The sequence below is a fragment of the Monomorium pharaonis genome, chromosome 6 (assembly GCF_013373865.1).
Source record: "Monomorium pharaonis isolate MP-MQ-018 chromosome 6, ASM1337386v2, whole genome shotgun sequence".
Taxonomy (NCBI): domain Eukaryota; kingdom Metazoa; phylum Arthropoda; class Insecta; order Hymenoptera; family Formicidae; genus Monomorium; species Monomorium pharaonis.
In genome coordinates, this window is record NC_050472.1 from 16,691,565 (window position 1) to 16,716,814 (window position 25,250).

The 25,250-nt window shown below is 35.2% G+C and overlaps 3 protein-coding genes across 3 annotated transcripts in view; 2 read left to right on the plus strand and 1 right to left on the minus strand.

Moving 5' to 3' along the window:
- LOC118646309 overlaps positions 1-25,181 on the minus strand; it is a 35,023-nt gene extending 9,842 nt beyond the window's left edge. Inside the window, exons 1-3 of the mRNA XM_036288901.1 lie at positions 24,999-25,181; positions 24,166-24,597; positions 23,938-24,066 (exon numbers count right to left, since the gene is read on the minus strand). Coding sequence (XP_036144794.1) covers positions 23,938-24,066; positions 24,166-24,597; positions 24,999-25,062 — 625 coding nt within the window. The 5' untranslated portion in view covers positions 25,063-25,181. The remainder of the gene's footprint in view (positions 1-23,937; positions 24,067-24,165; positions 24,598-24,998) is intronic.
- On the plus strand, positions 11,774-14,071 carry LOC118646312. Its single transcript, XM_036288907.1, has one exon. The coding sequence runs from the start codon at positions 13,153-13,155 to the stop codon at positions 13,492-13,494; it is 342 nt and encodes a 113-aa protein (XP_036144800.1). The 5' UTR covers positions 11,774-13,152; the 3' UTR covers positions 13,495-14,071.
- On the plus strand, positions 19,604-24,068 carry LOC118646308. Its single transcript, XM_036288899.1, has 2 exons — positions 19,604-21,389; positions 23,957-24,068. Exons 1-2 carry the CDS (start codon positions 19,969-19,971, stop codon positions 23,976-23,978), a joined length of 1,443 nt encoding a protein of 480 aa, XP_036144792.1. The 5' UTR covers positions 19,604-19,968; the 3' UTR covers positions 23,979-24,068.
- Positions 25,182-25,250: the final 69 nt, after the last annotated feature.

Sequence of the window (25,250 nt, forward strand, 5' to 3'; positions counted from 1 at the left end):
TTCACGCCCCTCATCTTACGTTTACTCTCGTCATAATAACCAGGCGAGATTAATTCCTCCCTAAGCTATTTCCAGTGTGAGAGGAAAGCCTCTTACAGCCATATCAGAAGTGGGATACAACTCATCGTTACGCGAGTTCCTCGTTCACCGGCAGTGTCGCGTGGCGTTCCCGCCTTGCGGTGTCCGCCATTATCGTTACGCGAGTTCCTCGTTCACCGGCAGTGTCGCGTGGCGTTCCCGCCTTGCGGTGTCCGCCATCATCGTTACGCGAACGCACGTGGAAGTTACTGCAATGGATCGGCAGCATCTAGAGTCTCTCTCGCTCAAAGAGCTTAGAGAGGAAGCACGTCGCTACGGCGTTACTTCGGTGCCTAATTCGCGCGTGGGGTGTGTTGACGCGATATTGCTACATCTAGAAAACAACGGGCTTGCATGCAGCACGAGCGTCACCCAGGGTGGCAGCGCGGCCCTTCCCGCCTTTTCCGGCTCGGGCTCCCCAGGAGACGGCGTCGCGGAAGCGAGCTCAACAGATACCGGCCTCCCCTCCGCTTCAGCAAACGCAGTGAATAGCGTGCCGACCGAATTAACGCAGCTTTGTGGTATGCTTGCGCAATTGCTCTCCCGCCTAAATGGAGATGGCGCCGCAGCACAAGCGCTGCTCTCACCTGCAGGGACAGTTACAGGGCCCGCGCAGTTGAATAGAATGAACACAGATATTCCACCGCATCGCTCTCGAACCCCGGGCGTCACGTCGATGTCTACGGTGTCGCCGGCTCAGGCGGTCAAGCTGCTCGCCAGTCAACTACCGGATTTTACCGGTTCGGAGGACAGTGATGTGCAATTGTGGATCGAGAAAGTTGAATGCGTGTCACGCATCCATGCAGTTTCGGAAGATGTCACTCTTCTAGCGGCTACAAGTAAACTATCGAAGGTAGCGCGAAAGTGGTTCGACCTGAGTACGGGCGCTATAAACGTGTCGTGGCCTGTGTTCAAAGACGCGTTGTCAAGACGCTTTAAGAGAGCGGTTTCCTTCCAGTCAGACATGAAGAAGGTAGAAGCTCGCCGCTGGAACCATATGAAAGAATCGTTTCAAGACTATGCGATGGAGAAGCTGGCGTTGATGCAAAGACTTAGACTTCCAGACAGAGATGCAATCTCTTATATTATTGCTGGCATAAGCAGCAATTCTCTCCGAGGCACGGCCGTTGCGTTACATGCCGAGTCCGTCGACCAATTTCTCGAGGAGATGCATGATATCACTCAGGCTTTCAACGACTCAAACAAAAGAAGCCCTCCACCACGTCACAAGTTTTCCACTAAGAATGGAGTAACCGGCTCAGCTGCTACGGACGGTCAGAGTCAACCGCAATCAAGGAAGGACGATTTCTGCGTGTACTGTAAAATTAAAGGACACGTTAAGGCAAACTGCTTTAAGCTGAAGAGAAAGGAGCAAGGGTCTTAACCCGCTGCAACGGGCTTATCGTCATCTGTAGCAGCAGTAGAGGAGAAGCCGTCGGAGACAGATTCTACAGTGGCCCTGGTCAACGCAGTAGACAACAGAACGATAGATACAAACGACTCTACGGTTAAGGTTGTAAGCATAAACGGAATTTGTTGTAATTTATTTGGTCTCTTGGACACGGGCAGCCCCCCCCCATTTCTCTCATTAAAGCATCAGTCTTTCAGAGTTACTTTGCCGACTCGGACACGGAAATAGTAACCGCCAATCATTCATATAAGGCCATAAACGATACACCGATTCCCATATCGGGTACTATTTTAGCGGACATTGTTGTAGAGCCTATTCCAGAACTTCACGCAAAAATTCGATTCCATATATTCACTTCCGACGCGATAACAGCTGATATGATTATTGGACGCGATTTTCTGAATAAGCACTGCATTAAATTATTGTATGATCCAGAGGTAAAACCAAATAAGCTTAAGCTTTTATCTTTAGTAGTATCGCCGAACATTATGGAGGCGGTAGCAAATGTCTCAATCTCTCCTTTGGAGGATGCGGAAACAGACTTCGGTAATCAATACAAGCACCAATTAATAGCCGTGTTCAAGGAAGTAGAGGATGCGGAGGTTGACCCGGTCCAGGATGATCATTGCGTAAAGGTATTCTTGAAGGACGAATCGGTTTATGCATTTGCGCCGCGTAGGTTTGCGTGGGGTGAGCGTCTGCAAATACGCGAAATCATTGATGACCTTCTCACGTGAGGTATAATAAAGAATAGCACCTCACCTTATTGTGCGAGAATCGTTCCGGTTCGAAAAAAAAACGGGTCCCTGCGACTTTGCGTAGATCTTCGCCCGCTTAACGATAGGGTGCGAAAACAGAAATACCCGTTCCCGCTTATTGAGGACTGCTTGGCGCGTCTAAGCAACAAGAGGGTTTTTTCACTTCTCGATTTACGGGATGGGTTCTATCACATCAAAATCCATCCTGAGCATACTCACTTTTTCTCATTCGCCACGCCCAATGGGCAGTATGAGTTCACACGTTTACCCTTTGGTTACTGCGAGGCGCCCGCTGAATTTCAGCGTAGGCTAGTCCAGGTGCTTCAGCCCCTGATCAAAAATGATAAGGTCATCGTGTACATGGATGACATTTTGGTGGCATCCTCAACAGTAGAGGAAAATTTGCAAGCGCTCAAAGAAGTCCTATTGTTGCTCAAACGGTATGCCTTTAACCTTAACCTTAAGAAAAGTATGTTCTTGCGCAGCACGGTAGAATACTTAGGGTATATCATCTCCGCGGACGGCATTACGCTTAGCGATAGACACGTGCAGGCAGTGCGAAATTTTCCGCAACCAAGGAACGTAGTCGAAATTCAGCGATACCTGGGGCTAACAAATTACTTCAGAAAGTTCATCAAAGGTTACGCCGAGAAGGCTAAGCCGCTTCACAATTTGCTTAGAAAAAATGTTAGCTTTTGTTTTAATGAAGACTGTCGAAAAGCGTTCGAATCACTCAAATTGGAGTTAACTTCTCGTCCAGTGTTGAGTTTATATAACCCTAACCTTAATACAGAACTACACACGGACGCTAGTGCCACAGCTTTAGCTGCGATTTTGCTTCAAAAACAGGCATCCGGTTTGTGGTCACCAGTGGCTTATTACAGTCAAGTAACGAATAAGTCCGAAGCCAATTACCACAGCTTCGAGCTCGAGATGCTGGCGGTGGTAAAAGCGGTGGAAAGATTCCACATATACCTGTATGGAATAAATTTTACGGTGATTACAGATTGTCATGCACTAGTGTACGCAATCAATAAAGCTCATTTAAACCCCAGAATAGCTCGATGGACACTACGGCTCCAGAATTATGAATTTAAAGTGTCACATCGCGCTGGACGCAAAATGGCTCATGTAGATGCGCTCAGTCGCATAGTAGCGCTGATAGAAGCTCTACCGTTAGAGCGGGAGCTAGAGATTCGTCAGCTTAGGGATGCACGTTTGGAGTCTATTGCAAAAGAATTAGAGTTTAACGAGAACGAAAAATTCGAACTCATCGACGGGTTGGTTTTTAGAAAAGGCCAAGACAAGCCTCGATTCGTGCTTCCCGAAGCTATGATTAATCAAGTGATACGCATCTATCACGATAATATGGGTCACGTAGGCGTCGAGAAAACTGTGCAAGGCATTAGCGCAAATTATTGGTACCCATCATTGCGGAAAAAAACACAAGAGTATATTAATGATTGTTTAATCTGTCTTATGGCTAATTACGGAACTAACTCACGAGAGGGCGAGATGCAGGTAACCGAAACTCCAACAATTCCATTCCAAGTTTTGCATACGGACCATTTTGGCCCCATCATCGAAGCAAAAAAGGGGTTTAAGTATATCCTACTCGTGATTGACTCATTTACGAGGTTTACCTGGTTGTATGCCGTTAAGTCTACAAGTTCTAAAGAAACAATCAAACATCTTACAGAACTATTTAAATTGTTCGGAGACCCTGTAGAGATAGTTTCAGACCGTGGTACCGCTTTTACCTCTCGAGAGTTCGCCGAATTTCTTAAGAAAAAAAACATTCAGCATCGACAAATTGCGGTCGCAGCTCCTTGGGCGAATGGCCTGGTTGAGAGGGTGAATAGATTCTTAAAGTCAACTCTCAGGAAATTGGTAGATGATCAGCACTCGTGGGTGTCGGTGCTGGATACAGTTCAGTACATAATAAACAATTCGTTTCATTCCTCAGTCAGGTCATCCCCTTCGAAGCTCTTGTTAGGATTTGACCAAAGGCGCCACGCGGATGCGCCATTGGTAAAATCGTTAGAGCAAATTGCCAGAGTCAAACTGCATACAGATGAAAGTCGTGAGAAGGAACGGAATGCTGCAATTGAAGCTACTCAGAAATTGAAGAATTATAACAAAATATATTATGATAAGAAGCATTTAAAACCTACTAGGTACAAACAAGGGGATCTAGTCCTTATTCGTGATTCGTCCATTAAGCCAGGAGAAAGTAAAAAGCTCAAGCCCCCGTATAGAGGTCCATACTTGATAGACAAAGTTCTGAATAAAAATCGGTACGTGGTTAAGGATATCCCAGGCTATAATGTGAGTTCGCGTTCCTATAATTCGATCCTCTCGCCGGACCGCATTAAGCCTTGGATAAAACCAGTTCCTCAGGTAAACGAGAACATTACAAATTAACTAGCCATGTAAAAACTTATCTACTCTTGTTTAATTTAATTATATCCTATTTCTTTGTCATAGTATGTAAAAAATATATATATATGTATATATATACTTGAAGGATCTCATTGGTTATGTTACTCGTTAGCGTTAAGATTTCTAATCAATATTAGGTTAAGGATAGTTTATATTTAAAAGCAAAAGAGAAAGAATTACTATTGTTTCGCTTGCAACCGACGAGCACTCGGGACGAATGCGAGTTTCAGGCTGGCCGAGCTGTAAGCCCCAATAAGAGGATGCGGCCATAAGCTCCCGACCTAAGGGAGCGCCTGCGCGATACGGCGCTAGCGATAGCGGCCTAAGGCCTCAAGCTAAATTTATTTCTGAAGTTGACAATACTGTTGTGCTTTCGGGAGTAGCATGGGATGCGTGTAATGCAGAACCGTAATTCTGACAGATGAAGCGTGAAAAACCAAAATAACCTCGCGGAGATGACAGGTCAGCAAGATGCAGGTTAGTGCTAAATATTAAACTTTAATAAGATTATTAATTTAAGATCTTTACGATACAAGTTACTGTAAACTGACTTTGCTGTTTAACTCCGGTTGTATTTATTAATTGAATTATTAAAGTAAACACGCAGTAAAATCACATAATTTTATGAAAAATATAATCTTTAGATAATAAATGTAGCCAGAGTTAAACAGCAAAGACAGTTTACAGTAACTCGTATTGTAAACATCCTAAATTAATAATCTTATTAAAGTTTAATATTTAGCACTAACCTGCATCTTGCTGACCTGTCATCTCCGCGAGGTTATTTTGGTCTTTCACGCATCATCTGTCAGAATTACGGTTCTGCACTCACAGACTTCTATAATATACTAGACTGCTAGGCTCGTTATATATTCTCCATTTAGTGTGTACCCGAAAAGTATGTACAAATAGGAGCTCATAGGCGGCAGACTGAATTACCGATTGGAATGTGGCTAATATTTTATAGTCCTACGACTATGGATTACTAGAGGAGTGAGTGAGATGTATGATACAATATATATATTACGTGATTATGAGAGCGTTCTCCTTGGATGCTTATGCGTGCTTATGCGTTAAACGTATCATTCTTTTTTTGTTATTGTAATATAAAAGAAAAAGATAAAATGACAATAATTAAGGCATGTGATAAAAGGCTGCCCAAATATATATAAGAAAGGGTATACATTTCTTTTTGTTTAAGTATTAAAACTAAAGGACAAATAATATAACCTCATTTTAAGAGCATTTTGTATAAAATAACCTAATATTAATGATATTTATTAGTATTATTAAGTATCATTCTTTAAATATATATATATATATAAACATTTTAAAAATGTCAACAAATTACTCGTAGCAACTATATGTGACATTTATTGGCATATATATATATGTACATAAACATTCCACTTGACGAACAATGTACATACATAGCAAATGACACATTCCGATCGGTTATTCAGTCATGTACAACATGTACATTATATACTGGTACGCCTAGGGAATCAAGGTTAGCAGTCTAGTATATTATAGAAGTCTGTGGCTATACCGGACAGCATTGAGTTGTCACGAATCATGATGATAGTAGATGGTTGTGCTTATCATATATTTTGGTCCTAGAGAAAATTACTCGGATAGCTATTATCGTAAACACCCAAAGCTTAAGCCCATAATCCAAAAATTGACTAGTGGTCTGTTCTTTCTAGCTGCACTGTTGCACTGGTGCAATAAGTTAGAATGAGAAAAAATATACTTGTCTTACTTTAACTTATTGCACCGATGCAACAGTGCAGCTAGAAAGAACAGACCAAGTAAAAGAATACGAGAGAAGGCTTAGTGTTACACGTAGGGATGGGCGATGTTTAAAAAAAAGATTGACTTTTATATAATCGATTATTAAAAATAACTATTTTTTGTAATCAATTTTATTTTAAAAGCATCGATTTTAATCGATTAATTTCTAATTTTTTTCGAGCAAAATGAAAAAACTTGACTAGAATTTAGGAAATAGTGGAGAGGAATGTATTAAATGTGTTTCTCTAGTTTGATTGGTTCCGCCATTAGGGTAATTCCACAATGGCTGTCGGGAGTCGGGAAAAGTTGACCAATCACAGTTGATTATTTTCTCTAAATTAAACTGTGATTGGTCAAATCTTCCCGACTCCCAACAGCCATTGTGGAATAACCCTTATACGCGCATATCAAAAGCGCACAATCGTTGCTAATTGGCCATTAAAACATTAGGACCTTCTGATTGGTCAACAATTCTAGTAACCCTAGATATGTGTAGAATATCAATCTTCTATGCATATATGGGTTTAAAGCCATATTTTCGAACGAAAGTTAATCCGACTTGATTTATAACGCACTTGATTATAACCAATCATAGGTTTACTCTTATTGTTCGAAAACGTTAGGGGAAAAAAGAGAAAAAAATTAAATAAAAAATAAAAAGGATAAAAAATAATATGTAATATAAATATAAAATACAATTATTATAAATATTAACATATTTATTATCCTATTATAAAATTTATATTATATATATAAAATTTATGCATCTAATGCAACATTTGCAAAGAAAATACGCATGAACAGCTTGGTAACAAATAAAGATAAATGTAATTTAATTTAAAATAAACTTAAAATAATAATCACAATTTTAAAAAATATTTTAAATATATGTATTTTAAATAAACCCCCAATCTTCGCGACTTAAAGATCCTAAGAAAACTAACATATTAAGTCTTGTTGGTGTTAATCTATTTCTAAGCTCTGATTTTATAATACCGGCTTTTGAAAAAACGCGCTCAGAAGGAACAGATGTAGCAGTAATTGCCAAATATTTTAGTGCAATATTAAATGAAACAGGATATGCATGTTTTAAACTTTGCCAATATTCTAAGGGATTATTATGTCTTGGAATTACAGATTGACTCAAATATTGTCGCAATTCGACATTTATACCACCGGGTTCATCAGGTGTTTTAGAAGATGATATCACTAAATTATCATGAAAATTCCATAAACTGTTATTTTCTTGACATTGAGCTGACATTGTTGATATACAAACAGAACTTTGATTCTTATTTGTAGTTTGAATTAAATTATTAATATAAGAAACTGCGGCTAATACAGCTCTTGGCTGTTGAAAATGTATCTTTTTGAATCTCGGATCTAATATCGTAGACACTGCTAATATTTGATAGAGCTCAATATTATGATATCTCCGTTCAATTTCAAATAGAATGCATGTTTTAAAATTTTTACCACATTCAGTTACTGGAAAAAAATCGTTAATAGCTTTTGTCATACAATGTATTAATGGAATTACTAAATTACTTGTTGGATATAAATCACCCCCGATTTCTTTAGTAACTAATTCAATTGGTTGTAAGATTTTAATAATATCGTTTAATATATCAAATTCATCATGTGTAATTATTTCTGGAGATGTGGGACATTTCAGTAGTACAGGATATACAGGGTGTTTGGTAAAGATTTATGCAATTTTTATAAGCAGGTAGAGCGCATTAAGCTCAACATAAAATCCTCATCGTTTTTCCATTTTCACAATAGTTAACGAGTTATAGACTTGTAAAATTTTCTGTATTAGCCCGGCCTACCGGCAAATGCAAGCACGCCGAGCGCCCGACCGCGGCGGCCGCCCCTCCCTAGCGCTTGAACCTTGAGATTGCTAGGCGCGCGGGGGGAGTTGTTACAACAAGCGGCAATGGCTACGCACAATGTGTACGTGTACATACATGTGTACAAAAAAATATCAGTTCTAATGCTTAAAGAAACAATTACTAAATTTATTTTTTTTTAATAAATAATGATTATTTTTAATAAAAATGTTTTTTTGGTGATAGTCTTAAATGTCGTAAACTGTCATAAATTTTAAAAGAAGCTATTATCATGTGCTCAAAAACAAATTTATCCTTCTTTAAACAACATTAGAAAATTTTATCGATTAAAATGGAAATAACAACCAAATAAAATGTTTGTTTCAACTTTATATTCTTAATTAAAAATTAAATAACGAGGATATTTATATTTTTAATAAAATTAATCCTTGTGATAGACTCATAATACACGGATAAAACTTTATGGTAAAAATTACTCTGGTAAGTAATAAACGCGTGACAAGGAGAAATTATGAAAATTTTTATTACGTTTTTCATCAAATTACGATAATATTTATATTACTTATATGATATAATTCTCTGAAATTTCTTCTTACAGTTCGTGGTTACTATCATAAATATTAAATCATACATAATTTTACTATAAAATTTTCTCCGTGTAGATTTACGAATATATGAATTTATTAAATGTTTGAAAACTTACAAACAATATTTATTTAATTCAAGAAAATTTAATATGTATGTGTGTGTATTTGGTGTGTGTGTGTGCGTGTGCGTGTGTGTGTGTGCGTGTGTGTGTGCGTGCGTGCGTGCGTGCGTGCGTGTGTGTGTGTGTGTGTGTGTGTGTGTGTGTGTGTGTGGTGTATGTACGTACATACGCGAGAAAAGAATAATCACTTTGTGACAGAAAAATGAATAATCATTCCTTAGTTCGCGATTTTATATCACTATTGTTATTCATGCTGATTACTATACAATACACGCACACGTAGAAAAATATGATTCTAGTTTTAAGAAAATCAATTATTCATTTTTAATTTTATTCTTTTTTAATAATTATCTTATTTTTAATGGTTGAAAAGAATATTATATTGATAATAAACACTTCACTTTACACAAAACAAATAATGTTTAACATTTTCGTGTATGTATCACACACACACACACACACACACACACACACACACACACGCACACACGCACACACACACACACATACACACACACACACCAAATGCACACACATTCATACTAAAATTTTCTTGAATTAAATAAATATTGTTTATAAGTTTTCAAACATTTAATAAATTCATATATTTGTAAATCTACACGGAGAAAATTTTATAGTAAAATTATGTATGATTTATTATTTATGATAGTAACCACGAACTGTAAGAAGAAATTTCAGAGAATTATATCATATAAGTAGTGTAAATATTATCGTAATTTGATGAAAAACATAATAAAAATTTTCATAATTCCTCCTTAGCACGCGTTTACTACTTACCATAGTAATTTTTACCACAAAGTTTTTTCCGTGTATTATAAGTCTATCACAAGGATTAATTTTATTAAAAATATAAATATCCTCGTTATTTAATTTTTAATTAAGAATATAAAGTTGAAACAAATTAAGAATATAAAGTTGAAACATTTTATTTGGTTGTTATTTCCATTTTAATCGATAAAATTTTCTAATGTTGTTTAAAGAAGGATAAATTTGTTTTTGAGCACATGATAATAGCTTCTTTTAAAATTTATGACAGTTTACGACATTTAAGACTATCACCAAAAAAAATTTTTTATTAAAAATAATCATTATTTATTAAAAAAAATAAATTTAGTAATTGCTTCTTTAAGCATTAGAACTGATATTTTTTTGTACACATGTATGTACACGTACACATTGTGCGTAGCCATTGCCGCTTGTTGTAACAACTCCCCCCGCGCGCCTAGCAATCTCAAGGTTCAAGCGCTAGGGAGGGGCGGCCGCCGCGGTCGGGCGCTCGGCGTGCTTGCATTTGCCGGTAGGCCGGGCTAATACAGAAAATTTTACAAGTCTATAACTCGTTAACTATTGTGAAAATGGAAAAACGATGAGGACTTTATGTTCAGCTTAATGCGCTCTACCTGCTTATAAAAATTGCATAAATCTTTACCAAACACCCTGTATATACTCTCTTAATTTTAAAAAACGCTCAATCATATAAAAAGTGGAATTCCACCGAGTTGGGACATCTTGTTTAAATTTTAAAATCGTTCCATCTAGTTTTCCATCACGCTTTTGTAAACGTACTAATTCATCTGTAGCTACTACACTTCTTTTCACTAAAGTAACAATATTTTTTACTTTAATTATTATTTCTGATATAGAGCAAACTACTTTTAAACCATCAGGAACTATGTGTGATAGAATATGCGCCATGCATGGAATATGCCTTTTAGTACCAAATGCATTAGTAATCGCGTTAATCATATTTGGAGCACTATCCGTAACGACAGCTATAACTTTAGCTTTATCAATCTTAAAAGTTTGTAACATCGAAAGTAACTCAGTTTTAATATATTCAGATGTATGATTTTGTTCTAAGGGAATTACGCCAATGGTAGTTTTTGTTAACAATGTTTCAGTTTTTAAATAATGCATGGTTATACCTAAATAACTTTTGTTCGATATATCAGTCCAAATATCACATGTGATTGTAAAAGATAAAATTTTTTGTATGTCGTTAATAAATTTATTCTTCAAAACTTCATATTTAGCATCTAATAACCTTGTTATTGTTTTCCTACTTGGTACTGTATATAAAGGCACTGCTGTCTTCATTAACTGCTTAAATCCTTCATTTTCCACTATTAAAAAGGGAAGATTATCTTTAGCGATCATGAATGCGATTGCATTAGTTACATTGCATGCTTGCGTACCTCCTTCTACAACAATAAAAAATAAAATAATTAGTAGGATATTATAATAGAAACACACAATATACATACTTATATATTGTATACACATACATATTATTGATTTACCTTTGAAAGAATTAATTCGTTGAAAGGCATTTTCTATATTTTCAGTCTTTTGCTGTTTTATCTGCGAACAATATATTTTAAATTAAAATGTTATTTATTTAAATTTATGTATTATATGTGTACATATATATATATATATTTATTTATTTTATAATTACCTTAGGTTTAAGTACGTTAGACTTATTGTTAGTATTATGTGAACAACTAGGCACATTAGGATCATCTACATCCATATCTATATCTTCATTATCATTTGCAATGTTATTAATTGTAGATTGTTCATTATTTATAGGCGTATTATTATTATCAATATTTTCTTTATTGATTGTTGAAGAAACATTGCATTTCTTTGGATGCAAATGCAACGTATGTTTCCTTTCCAAATGTTGCATTAGATTGGTTGTATTTCCAGCATGTTTAAGAACTTTTGTACATAATTTACATTAAGAAGATGTATTATTTTTTTTTATAAAATTAGTTCCAAACAATGCTTTTTGATATAGTTTTTTCCTTTTTGATATTCATATTATATCATAGTTTAATTATTGCACAATACAAATATTGCACAATGTTTCGACAACTTGTTTTTTTCGCACTCGTAATTCGTAACGCTTTTTAGTTTTCAATAATCCGATAGAGGTTATACATTATTATTGCAAAAGGCCGTTCGTACTCTAATTAAAAGACCGCCGCACAGCTTGCATAACGCATTACATAAATGCATAAGAAATTCAATTGGTTGAATTTCATATGCACTTTGCTTATGGGCCAATCAATTTGCTTATGTCCATACGTTATGCGTTATGCAAAAGTCTGTACGGCGGCCTTAAGGTTGTAAGAAATCAACTAATCACAGTCGATTATTCTTTGATTACTAAAGAAATAACTATTTGTGATTGGTCCGTTTTTTACAACCTTACGTTTACAACTACTTTTACGCAATTGTAGAATGGCCTTAATACTATTCTATTCAACGGTAGATTGTCGAACGCAAATTTTGTCCAAGATCTATGGTCTGTTCTTTCTAGCTGCACTGTTGCACCGGTGCAATAAGTTAAAGTAAGACAAGTATATTTTTTCTCATTTTAACTTATTGCACCAGTGCAACAGTGCAGCTAGAAAGAACAGACCACTAGTCAATTTTTGGATTATGGGCTTAAGCTTTAAAAACTATTATACTAGTAAATCTAGTAACAATTTTAGTAACATCGGATTAAAAAAACTATTGTTATAAAAATAAATCGAATTTGTAAACATCGGAAAAATTATCGATGTTGTAATAAAAAAAGAATCGAACATCGATTAATCGATAGTACATCGCCCATCCCTAATAACCATTAAAAAAACATTGTAGGATTTCTCGAACAGTATCGACGAGACGCTTTATTTGCCAGCCGTCTCTTTTATACGGACGAAGCTACGTTTACGCCTAATGGCGTTTTTAATTCACGCAATATGGTAAGGTGGTCTGACGAAAATCCGCGTGATGTTCGTCAAATCTCCTTTCAATATCGCTGGGCGATTAATGTATGGGCAGGTGTAATTGGCGATAGATTGGTAAATATTCTTACGAAATAACAATTTTTCTTTTGCTATACTTATACATATACTCGACGCGTATATTAATAACTGTTACAAATAATTACCGTTCTTATAAATTACTACTAATTTTTAGATTGGCCCATTCTTTCTGCCACCACGGCTTAATGGAGAAGTATACGGACATTTTTTAATTAATGAGTTGCCGCCTCTTTTAGAGGATATTCCTCTACATGTTCGGAATAATATGATTTTCCAACATGATGGAGCTCCGGCACACTTCTCCCGTCGTGTGCGTGATATCTTAGACGCACGTTTTCCAGATAGATGGATGGGTCGAGGTGGCCCAATCGCTTGGCCACCACGATCGCCGGATTTAAACGTGCTCGACTACTTTGTATGGGGCCACATTAAAACGAAGGTCGAGCACATGCGTGAACGTGGCGAAGCTGAGGTGCGCGAAGCGATATCAGCGGCCTTTCAAACAATAACGCCAGACATGATACGCCGTGCAACACAGCAGATTGTTCGAAGAGCCGAACTGTGTTTAGAAACACAAGGCAAACATTTCGAGCAATTATTGCATTAAAATAATGAGAGTGGATTAGGCCTACTGGGGAAACCACTTAAAAAAAAACGCGCCAAGCTATCTACCTCGGTGGTGGTGCGGAAACGATAGCGTTTTCGTGGATTTGCGAAGTTTTTGACTCTGCAATACTGTAGCTAAGAGTAAAGCAGAACGTTGTTGCAATTTTTATATTAAAAAAACAAAGATAAAAAGATGTATGTCGCGAATTTAGCAGAATATCTTTCCCTCTAAAGTATTTACAGAAACACAATAAACAGCATTTCTAACAACAGTTCCAATCAATACTATTCGAGTTTCATTATGTGTCATAAAATTTTTTTTTAACGAGATTACTTTTTCTTTAACATTTTTAATATTAAACGCAATACAACACTCAGAGAGAAAATATCGCGCTGATTATTTATCGCAGTTCTAGGGATAATTTTCGCTAATTTTTTTCTTCGAGCGTGTTTAATAAAAATTTTTATTTAAATTACACAAAATATAAGTAGATAGTACAATGTGAAGACGTTGTTAAAAGTGATAATATTTATTGTATTTATGAGTACTTGAGAGGGAGAGAGTGAGTGAGAGAGAGAGAGAGAGAGTGAGAGTGAGTGAGTGAGTGAGTGAGTGAGTGAGTGAGTGAGTGAGTGAGAGAGAGAGAGAGAGAGAGAGAGAGAGAGAGAGAGAGAGAGAGAGAGAGAGAGAGAGAGAGAGAGAGAGAGAGAGAGAGAGAGAGAGAGAGAGAGAGAGAGAGAGAGAGAGAGAGAGAGAGAGAGAGAGAGAGAGAGAGAGAGAGAGAGAGAGAGAGAGAGAGAGAGAGAGAGAGAGAGAGAGAGAGAGAGAGAGAGAGAGAGAGGTGTCGTACTAAAATGCGCGAAATACTTATCCGAAATACTTACTAATTACGATAGATTTTCAGTGATTTATTAAAAAAAAAAAAAAAAAAACACGAGAATCTAATCGTTTTATATTTCACAATCCATCATTTCTCTGAATCAAAAAGAAAAAATTTCAAGAAATGATATCATTTTCTATCGTTCTCTCATTTCCTGTTAGTTAAGTATGTTTCATTGTTGCAGTATGAAAAAATATCTATGAAGACATCGTGTAAGAGAAAAAGATAACGATGAGAGAACTCGATGTGGCAAATATTATAATACACGTATAAAAAAAACTCAATTTGAGAATCAATCGTGAATTTTAGGATAATTTTTTATCAATGTTTTCGTTATCAAAGATTTAACAGTACGATACAATTCGATAAGAAACAAAGTTAGAATTGTATGATACTGTAAATAAGATATTTAAGAAAAAGAAAGAATCTATCGTGAATGTACCAAAAATTTTAATTAATTTACTATATTCATAATTATGTCTTTTGTCATGAATGTGTGTAACGACGCGAGTCTTGGCATGGTGCGGTGGGACGCGAGAGCGGCCATTGATGCGAGTCTAGACGCGGTGCGGTGGGACGTGGGAGCAGCGAAGCACAGAGCGGCGCGACTCTCCCTCTTCCCCCCGGGCCGCCGGCGCCAATACTCGAGACAGTGGACCGTGCTACGGCTCGAGCGGCTCGAGCTCTTCCTTCCGCGCGCTCTCATTCGCACAATTAAAAAAATTAATATCTCGATTATTGGTGAACCAAACCCAAACAATATTGGGTATTTATGTTTGTCTCGATCCCTTCTACCTCTTTACAAGCATTGGCGTGGGTGCTTAGGGACACCCTGTATAATATAGGGTGCGTTCCACTTAATGCCCGCAACGCTCGCGAGCGTTGCTTATCGTTGTTTAATATTTGATAACCAACAAGGATGAAATGATTCCACGGTCGTTGCGAGCTTTAAGTGGAACTTACCCAAGGAACACACTAAAGTCAACAAAAAGTCAAAATGACTTTATTTTGATTTAAAATAGTCACGCATTTTTTGTATGACCAAAAATTGACTTTAGTATCTGCTACTCAGTGACGAGAAGATGACTTTGCTCCGTGACGAAAAGATGACTGATCTCTAATTTTAATATATAAATGTATCAGCTTATACCCAGACAGCACCAGATATCGTACGAATATTATACTCTCATACGTAATGTACTGTGATCATACCGAATATACGTAAAACATTCATATAACGTCTCAGTAGAATGTCATTTTGATATATCCTCAAGATAAACTTAGAATATAGCGACTGAACTTCGCAACTCCTACTGAATATACTGAGATTATATCTAATATACTCAAAACATCCGTAAAATATCCTATGATATATCTCATGTATATCTATCACATATTTCCAAAATATCCGCGTAATATCGAAAGTGAATCATGTCAACGCTATCTATGATCTGTAACGTTACGCATTTTCGTCTGCCGTGTGATGCAGACACGTGGTGAAGTGTAGGGTGTGAACGTGCGAACACGAACTCACGGACAACGTGGTTTTCTCAGGAATTACGCCCAGATAACTCTGGTATGTACATAAGATATAATATAGTAACGTAAACTATAATAATATATATATATTGTATATATACATATATTATTTAGGTTATAACCTACAATTATCTGAGCATAATTTCCCAAAGCACCCCAGCGTATTCAACAAATATTACGCTTCATTTTTTGCGATAGCTTCCTGATGTGCGAAATGATTAATTCCTCTTCTTATTTCTTCTTGCTAATTCTGTATGTTTAATTCCTTGTTCCTTATTCCTCTCATTATGCATGAGCCCATATAATGTGAACATACTGTAGACATATTGTGAATATACTGAAGATATACTTTAGACATACGTATAACATTCTTAAGATATATTCGGTATATTCTCATAAACTGCCAGCGAAATTCTATGGGATAAGGCAACGCGGACATAGTACGTTATGAGTATATACTCGCCATATCACAGACGTATTTCTAATATTATACGAATATTGCAATATACTTTCGCAATATCCTATTATCGTTCTCATAATCTACATGTGCTGTCTGGGTATAGAAATTACCCAGACAGCACCAGATATCGTACGAATATTATACTCTCATACGTAATGTACTGTGATCATACCGAATATACGTAAAACATTCATATAATGTCTCAGTAGAATGTCATTTTGATATATCCTCAAGATAAACTTAGAATATAGCGACTGAACTTCGCAACTCCTACTGAATATACTGAGATTATATCTAATATACTCAAAACATCCGTAAAATATCCTATGATATATCTCATGTATATCTATCACATATTTCCAAAATATCCGCGTAATATCGAAAGTGAATCATGTCAACGCTATCTATGATCTGTAACGTTACGCATTTTCGTCTGCCGTGTGATGCAGACACGTGGTGAAGTGTAGGGTGTGAACGTGCGAACACGAACTCACGGACAACGTGGTTTTCTCAGGAATTACGCCCAGATAACTCTGGTATGTACATAAGATATAATATAGTAACGTAAACTATAATAATATATATATATTGTATATATACATATATTATTTAGGTTATAACCTACAATTATCTGAGCATAATTTCCCAAAGCACCCCAGCGTATTCAACAGATATTACGCTTCATTTTTTGCGATAGCTTCCTGATGTGCGAAATGATTAATTCCTCTTCTTATTTCTTCTTGCTAATTCTGTATGTTTAATTCCTTGTTCCTTATTCCTCTCATTATGCATGAGCCCATATAATGTGAACATACTGTAGACATATTGTGAATATACTGAAGATATACTTTAGACATACGTATAACATTCTTAAGATATATTCGGTATATTCTCATAAACTGCCAGCGAAATTCTATGGGATAAGGCAACGCGGACATAGTACGTTATGAGTATATACTCGCCATATCACAGACGTATCTCTAATATTATACGAATATTGCAATATACTTTCGCAATATCCTATTATCGTTCTCATAATCTACATGTGCTGTCTGGGTATACTTATGGTATATTATGCATATGTAATAATTAATTTTGGAATAGAACTATTTTTAGAGCAATACACTAAAATTAGGAAAACTCTACATACAGAAAGCATCAATTAATGTAATGCATTATTGAAATACCATTAGAATATTTAAATTTACCGCGTAACGCAGAACCAATCACTTTCGTTACGCTCGTGATTGGTTCTGGCTCTCCTTCACGCTATTCTGCTGCGTGGGTTGCACCCGAAGATGCACCCTAAGATGCACCCATCTAATTGGCCATTGCGTTACTTCTTGTCTTATATGTTCTGTGTTTCTTGTCGCGACGAGATAACTCACGTTGGTGTAATATCCTTTTCCGCTATTCAACTTGCGTTTGTGAAATTGTGACCTTTACAAGATTTACCAATTGTTAAAGCATTATATTGCAGTAATAATAACATTTTTTACTACAATCAAATTAATCTCTTATTAATAAGATGGAAAATACCGAAAAACCAGTAAGTATAACTGTACACGTACGACTTTTGTTTGTACTGTACGTGTTTATTTTTTTTTTATATTCTGCAATGTTTACCTTGACTATAAACTTAAGTACACTTACAAGGGAACGGACAGAACTGTCCCTCACCGATTTTAATGAGCTTTGGATATGTTGTAGAACATAAAAAAATATTTGACCCATATTTTTTTTTATCTGCGTATCTCGACGTTTAGGGGTTGAAACCACCCCTCGAAAATGACGCATTTTTTCGTTTTTTGCGAATATCTTTGAAAATACAAGGTTTATGAAAAAATGTTCTATACGAAAGTTTTATGGCATTTTATATTCTTTACAATAGTATATTTATATTTTTTAAAATTTTAAAATTTTTTAATTTATTCCACCCCCACCCCTTTTTTTCAACATTTAAAAAATTTTGTAAGGACAAAAATTAAAGAGCATTAAAAGCTGAATCCACCCATATATAATAACATATGGGTTCCATCATTCTCAATTATTAGCAAAACGAGATAGTAATCTCGCGCTATAGATGCCGCGCTAGAAGTAGTGTTGCGTTATTTCTTTAGTCGCGTCACACTCAATAACTGCCTCTTCTGCGTATATTTTTATATTAAAACATAATATCCATTAGTAATAATTAAGATTAATCCATTTTTATGTTTTAATATAAAAATATACGCAGAAGAGGCAGTTATTGAGTGTGACGCGACTAAAGAAATAACGCAACACTACTTCTAGCGCGGCATCTGTAGCGCGAGATTACTATCTCGTTTTGCTAATAATTGAGAATGATGGAACCCATATGTTATTATATATGGGTGGATTCAGCTTTTAATGCTCTTTAATTTTTGTCCTTACAAAATTTTTTAAATGTTGAAAAAAAGGGGTGGGGGTGGAATAAATTAAAAAATTTTAAAATTTTAAAAAATATAAATATACTATTGTAAAGAATATAAAATGCCATAAAACTTTCGTATAGAACATTTTTTCATAAACCTTGTATTTTCAAAGATATTCGCAAAAAACGAAAAAATGCGTCATTTTCGAGAGGTGATTTCAACCCCTAAACGTCGAGATACGCAGATAAAAAAAAATATGAGTGTAATATTTTTTTATGTTCTACAACATATCCAAAGCTCATTAAAATCGGTGAGGGACAGTTCTGTCCGTTCCCTTGTTAGTATACTTGGCATTAAACTCTTCTTAAGGAGAAAAATAATTTATGCATTTTATAACCTAAACAATATATACAGATAAGTGAGATTATAACATCAAAGATTATCTTGTCAACATTTTTTTTGTGTATAAAAGGAGAGAAGCAGGAAACGTATATGTATAAATTAGGTATAACAACTTAAGTGTAATGAAAATAAAAATATTCTACTATACTTTAATTCGATATTTTAATTGATAGAATTATATTACAGCCTAAATAAAGGCTTGAATGTGTGAACGTGTGCGTGTGTATGCGTGTGTGCGTGTGTACGCGGTGATATGCAACATGATATAATTCTATCAATTAAAATTATATATAGTATAATATATTTTTTTATACTTAAGTCTTTAATTTTTTAAATATTCATATATTAAAAAAAATCTTTAATTAGTTTTATTAATTAATTTATATTACATATAAGCCATAGTTGATATAATCTTTTTTATATATATTCAATATTCAGAAATATTACAAAAATATTTAAATTGTGTTATATATTATAAAAGATATAAATTAATTAAAAATAAGTTAAAAACATTAAATAAAAAGTATTAAACTGTGAAAGACACTTTCGAGTCGTAATACATAAATATCTAGAGACAGTAGCTTCAAAATGTCATAATGCAATTTTATGTATTAAGGTATTAATACATTTGCTAGTGTATAAAATTTGAGTTTTGTATTTAACTTTAGTAAAAGTATTTAACTTTATCCCTATTAGAAGAGGCTTGTTTAATTGCACAAATATTTTATAGACTTTTAATGACGTAAAGTTTTTATTATCTTAAAAATATCTGGTCTTTAAACTTTATCTTGTCGGTATTTATGCAGGCTCGTAAAAGAAAAATTAGTCGTAGAGCTGAGACAAACGCAGTGAAACGATTGCATGTTGCAAACTTACAGCAACGTATTGGGAGCATCTCAAATTTTTCGCTTCTTTTGAATAGCAGTACTGATGATAACATCAAAAGTAAGTACGACAAAGAATTCGGTGATAGAGATAATAATATTGAAGAAAACAGCATTGTTAGGACGCAGGAGAGCAGTGACAATGATATTGATGAAGATTTAGACAGCAATAATTTTACGGATAGCAATGGTTCAGAGTATGAATCAGATTTGTCAGAATCCAGTGATGCTTGCGAAGCAGTTAATATTACGTATGTAAGGAATTTACGCGATGATCATCAAGAGAGAAATGCATATGTTCTATGCGAATTAAAGAAGTGGGCCATGAGAGGAGTATCTTGCAAAAAAATTGATGAACTTCTCACAGTATTCCAGGTGATATTTCCTATTCTACCAAAAACCTACCGAACTTTATTAAAAACTCCTAGAGTTACAAGTCTTATCGATATGGGAAACGGCAAATTCTGGTATAAAGGAATTTATCACAGTATTATACCACGGCTATCAGAAAAATATCTTTCTAACAGAGAGAGTATAGAGTTTGATATTAACATTGATGGTGTGGAATTATATTCTAGTTCTCGTAAAGTATTTTGGCCAATATTAGGTTGCCTTTTAGATGAAAAGGAGCCATTCATAATAGCAGTTTTTTATGGAGAGAGTAAACCTCCATTAGAACCTTTTCTGCGGCAGTTTGTGGACGAACTTTCCATTTTAATGGTAAATAGAATTGTATTTAATAATACTACATATCATGTTAAAGTACAGAATTTTATTTTGGATGCCCCTGCAAGAGCATTTATAAAGTGCATTAGAGGGCATATGTCAAGGAAAGCTTGTAAAAAGTGTCATGTCACTGGCATGCGTTATAAAAACAGAGAAGTTTATTTGGATCATAATGCACTTCTTCGCAATGATGAAGAATTCAAATTAAAGATAGATATTTTTCATCATATTCCTGGGATTACATCTCCATTAGAAGAAATTGGGATCGGTATGGTGTCTCAATTTAGGTTGGATGAAATGCATCTTCTGTATAGTGGAGTTTTTCAGCGATGGTTGGAGTTTGTTTTGGGAAAACAAGGGCCTAATCGAGGAAAAATTTCAGCGCGCGACAGAGCTGCTGTTTCTATGGCTATTGATCAAATTAAGTCTTACATTCCAATCGAATTCTGCAGAAGACCTCGCAATTTATCCTATTTTGGAAGATACAAAGCATCAGAATTTAGGAGGATTCTCCTGTATGATGGATTAAAAGTGTTCAGTTTGTTGGATCAAAATTTGTATACAAACTATTTATTTTTGCAATGCGGAGTATACAGGGTGTCCCAAATCTGGTGTGCAATACTTTATGGAAAGATAGACGGGATCGAGATGAACATAAAAATCCAATATAGTCTTGGTTAGGTCTATCAATAATCAAGATATAAATTTTTTAATTTATGCGAATGAGAGCGCGCCTTGCGCGCCGAAGGAAGGGCTCGAGCCGCTCGAGCCATAGCACGGCCTACTGTCTCAAGCATTGGCTGCCGGCGGCGGCGGGGGGAAGAAGGAGAAGCGTGGCGTCGTCGCCGTTCCCACGTCTCGCCGCACCGCGCCTAAGCTCGCGTCGATGGCTGCTACGCATACTCGCGATTACATGACAAGATTATAAATTATTAATAAAAATATGACAAATTTAAATCGTAATAAACTTCTGTAAATAAGAAAGTCAAAAGAGAGAAAGCGATGGAAACGTATGAATCCTGCAAATAATATAATATTTGCCGCATCAAATTCTCTTATCGTTTTTTATGGAATATTCAATTAACGAAGATTTATCACGATTGATTCTTTATACATTCTCCTTTCGTAACCATCTTATTAGAAAATTACAAAATGCACGAAATACTATCCCTAATATACACTCTTTGTAAAATAACACGATAGAAAAATATTCACGTTTGATCTAAGGACTTCAGGATAAATTATTCGATGCGACTTCTACGGTAATTATAGGTAATCAGAGATCAATGTTATGTCAAGTATCGTTAGTATGGTTAACAACAAAGGATTTTCTCTTGTATATGATAGAGAACTTCGAGTTTCTTCTATCGTTAATACATTATAAGTCACTGAAAATCTGTCGTAATTAATAATGCAATTAAAGGTAGAAGAAACTGTAAGTTTTCTATGGTTATAAAAGAAAATCCTTCGTTGTATTAACAATACATGATATTAAACATTAATTTTTAAGCATAATTATCGTAGCATCGCGCCTAAGCTATCGTGAAATCGTTACATCAAGAGGGAATATTTTTCAGTGTTATTACAAAGAGTGTAACATACTATGGATAAGTATTTCGCGCATTTTAGTATGACACCTCTCTCTCTCTCCCTCTCTCTCTCTCTCTCTCTCTCTCTCTCTCTCTCTCTCTCTCTCTCTCTCTCTCTCTTTCTCCCTCTTTCCCTCTCAAGCACTACGTAGTACACAAATACAATAAATATTACCACGTTTAACAACATTAGTTTGTACTATTCTACTTTCATTATGTGTGTAAATTGAATAAAATTTTAACAATTATCATTTCTTTATATTTTTAGTATTACACATGTTGTTAAACGTGGTAATATTTATTGTATTTGTGTACTACGTAGTGCTTGAGAGGGAAAGAGGGAGAAAGAAAGAGAGAGAGAGAGAGAGAGAGAGAGAGAGAGAGAGAGAGAGAGAGAGAGAGAGAGAGAGAGAGGGAGAGAGAGAGAGGTGTCATACTAAAATGCGCGAAATACTTATCCATAGTATGTTACACTCTTTGTAATAACACTGAAAAATATTCCCTCTTGATGTAACGATTTCACGATAGCTTAGGCGCGATGCTACGATAATTATGCTTAAAAATTAATGTTTAATATCATGTATTGTTAATACAACGAAGGATTTTCTTTTATAACCATAGAAAACTTACAGTTTCTTCTACCTTTAATTGCATTATTAATTACGACAGATTTTCAGTGACTTAGAATGTATTAACGATAGAAGAAACTCGAAGTTCTCTATCATATACAAGAGAAAATCCTTTGTTGTTAACCATACTAACGATACTTGACATAACATTGATCTCTGATTACCTATAATTACCGTAGAAGTCGCATCGAATAATTTATCCTGAAGTCCTTAGATCAAACGTGAATATTTTTCTATCGTGTTATTTTACAAAGAGTGTATATTAAGGATAGTATTTCGTGCATTTTGTAATTTTCTAATAAGATGGTTATGAAAGGAGAATGTATAAAGAATCAATCGTGATAAATCTTCGTTAATTGAATATTCCATAAAAAACGATAAGAGAATTTGATGCAGCAAATATTATATTATTTGCAGGATTCATACGTTTCCATCGCTTTCTCTCTTTTGACTTTCTTATTTACAGAAGTTTATTACGATTTAAATTTGTCATATTTTTATTAATAATTTATAATCTTGTCATGTAATCGCGAGTATGCGTAGCAGCCATCGACGCGAGCTTAGGCGCGGTGCGGCGAGACGTGGGAACGGCGACGACGCCACGCTTCTCCTTCTTCCCCCCGCCGCCGCCGGCAGCCAATGCTTGAGACAGTAGGCCGTGCTATGGCTCGAGCGGCTCGAGCCCTTCCTTCGGCGCGCAAGGCGCGCTCTCATTCGCATAAATTAAAAAATTTATATCTTGATTATTGATAGACCTAACCAAGATTATATTGGATTTTTATGTTCATCTCGATCCCGTCTATCTTTCCATGAAGTATTGCACACCAGATTTGGGACACCCTGTATACAAGTGTAACAGACAATAGATAAAAATAATGTGTACTTAATATAAAAAATCTAAAATATTATACCATACTCTTGCAAAACAAAAAAAAACTTACTCTGACTGTCCAATGAAAGGTTAGACGTATTAGAGGCATGAAAGCTTGTATGTTGGGATGTAGATGGAAGATCAGTAGGATTTGTATTTCCTACATCTGTAAGACTTTTCTCATTGTTGATAAAAATTTCTGTAGCAACATATATTAATTGTGAGACATTTACATAATTCATGATAAAAATAAATATAATAGGAATGGATCGTGTCACTTAAAAATCGATTTACTCACCTTTCAGTGGTGATTTTTGGGGAAGCACTTTATCATTGATTACTTTAATAAGTTTCTTCTTAGTGAAAAATTTTTTTTTATTCAAATGAGATCCGTTAGACTTCAATGCTTTTTTAAAAACTTCATCTTTCAATGCAGCAAGCTGTTTTCTAATATTTGCTGCAGGAGCTGGTACATTACTTTTTTGAGAGATATCTTCGCAATTTTTACGCTTTTCATTGACATGTTGCATCTCTCGACTGGATCCTGCTACAACTTGTTTACGTTTTGCATGCACATTTTCTGGCTCCCAATCGACATCATCAGAAGTTTGAGTAAATCTGATTGGAAGTTGACGCTTCCGCGGTTTTTCATAATCAGTTTCTATGTTGGAGTCAATGGGTTTATCTTCGACAGCCAATATAGCGGCTTTACGAGCTAGGTTATAAGTTTCTAGAAAGAAAACAGTAGCTTAATATCTTTTTTGAGCTTAATCCTAGACTGTTACACCGGATTACGATAAGCCGGACCCATGACTATATAGTAAGTTATCTTTAAGCAGTGTATAAATATGAAAAATATTACAAATTAAGAAAATTATAATTTTTTTAGCAAAATGTGATATAAAAAAATTGTTAAACAATTTTTTTTAATAAAAATAATTAAAATATTAATTAAATTACAAATATATTTTCTTGTTTTGACTTTATTTACACAATTTTTCAGAAATTTTGAACACTTAGTTTTTAAATTGCAATTCATAAAAAATGGTCATGGTAACCCAGTGTGATAGTCTTATTCGAAAAAAAGAGGTGTGACAGTCTAAGGTTAAAGATTACAGCTAGACTACTTACTATAACTGTGCAAAAACTCAATATTAACTTCTTCCCAATCTTCTTGCGCTTCTACAAGAGACATTACCAGTTTTGTAGAACATTTGAGTTTAGTAGGATATACGACACTCTCTTTAGATTTATTTAACCATTTAGTTGCTACCACGCATATTCCACCATCTGGCCAAACGATGACTGAAAACTGTCATGAAACAAAAAAATTAAATACAAGAAAAATTACACCATGCACGGTCAACTCCTATATGAAATTTC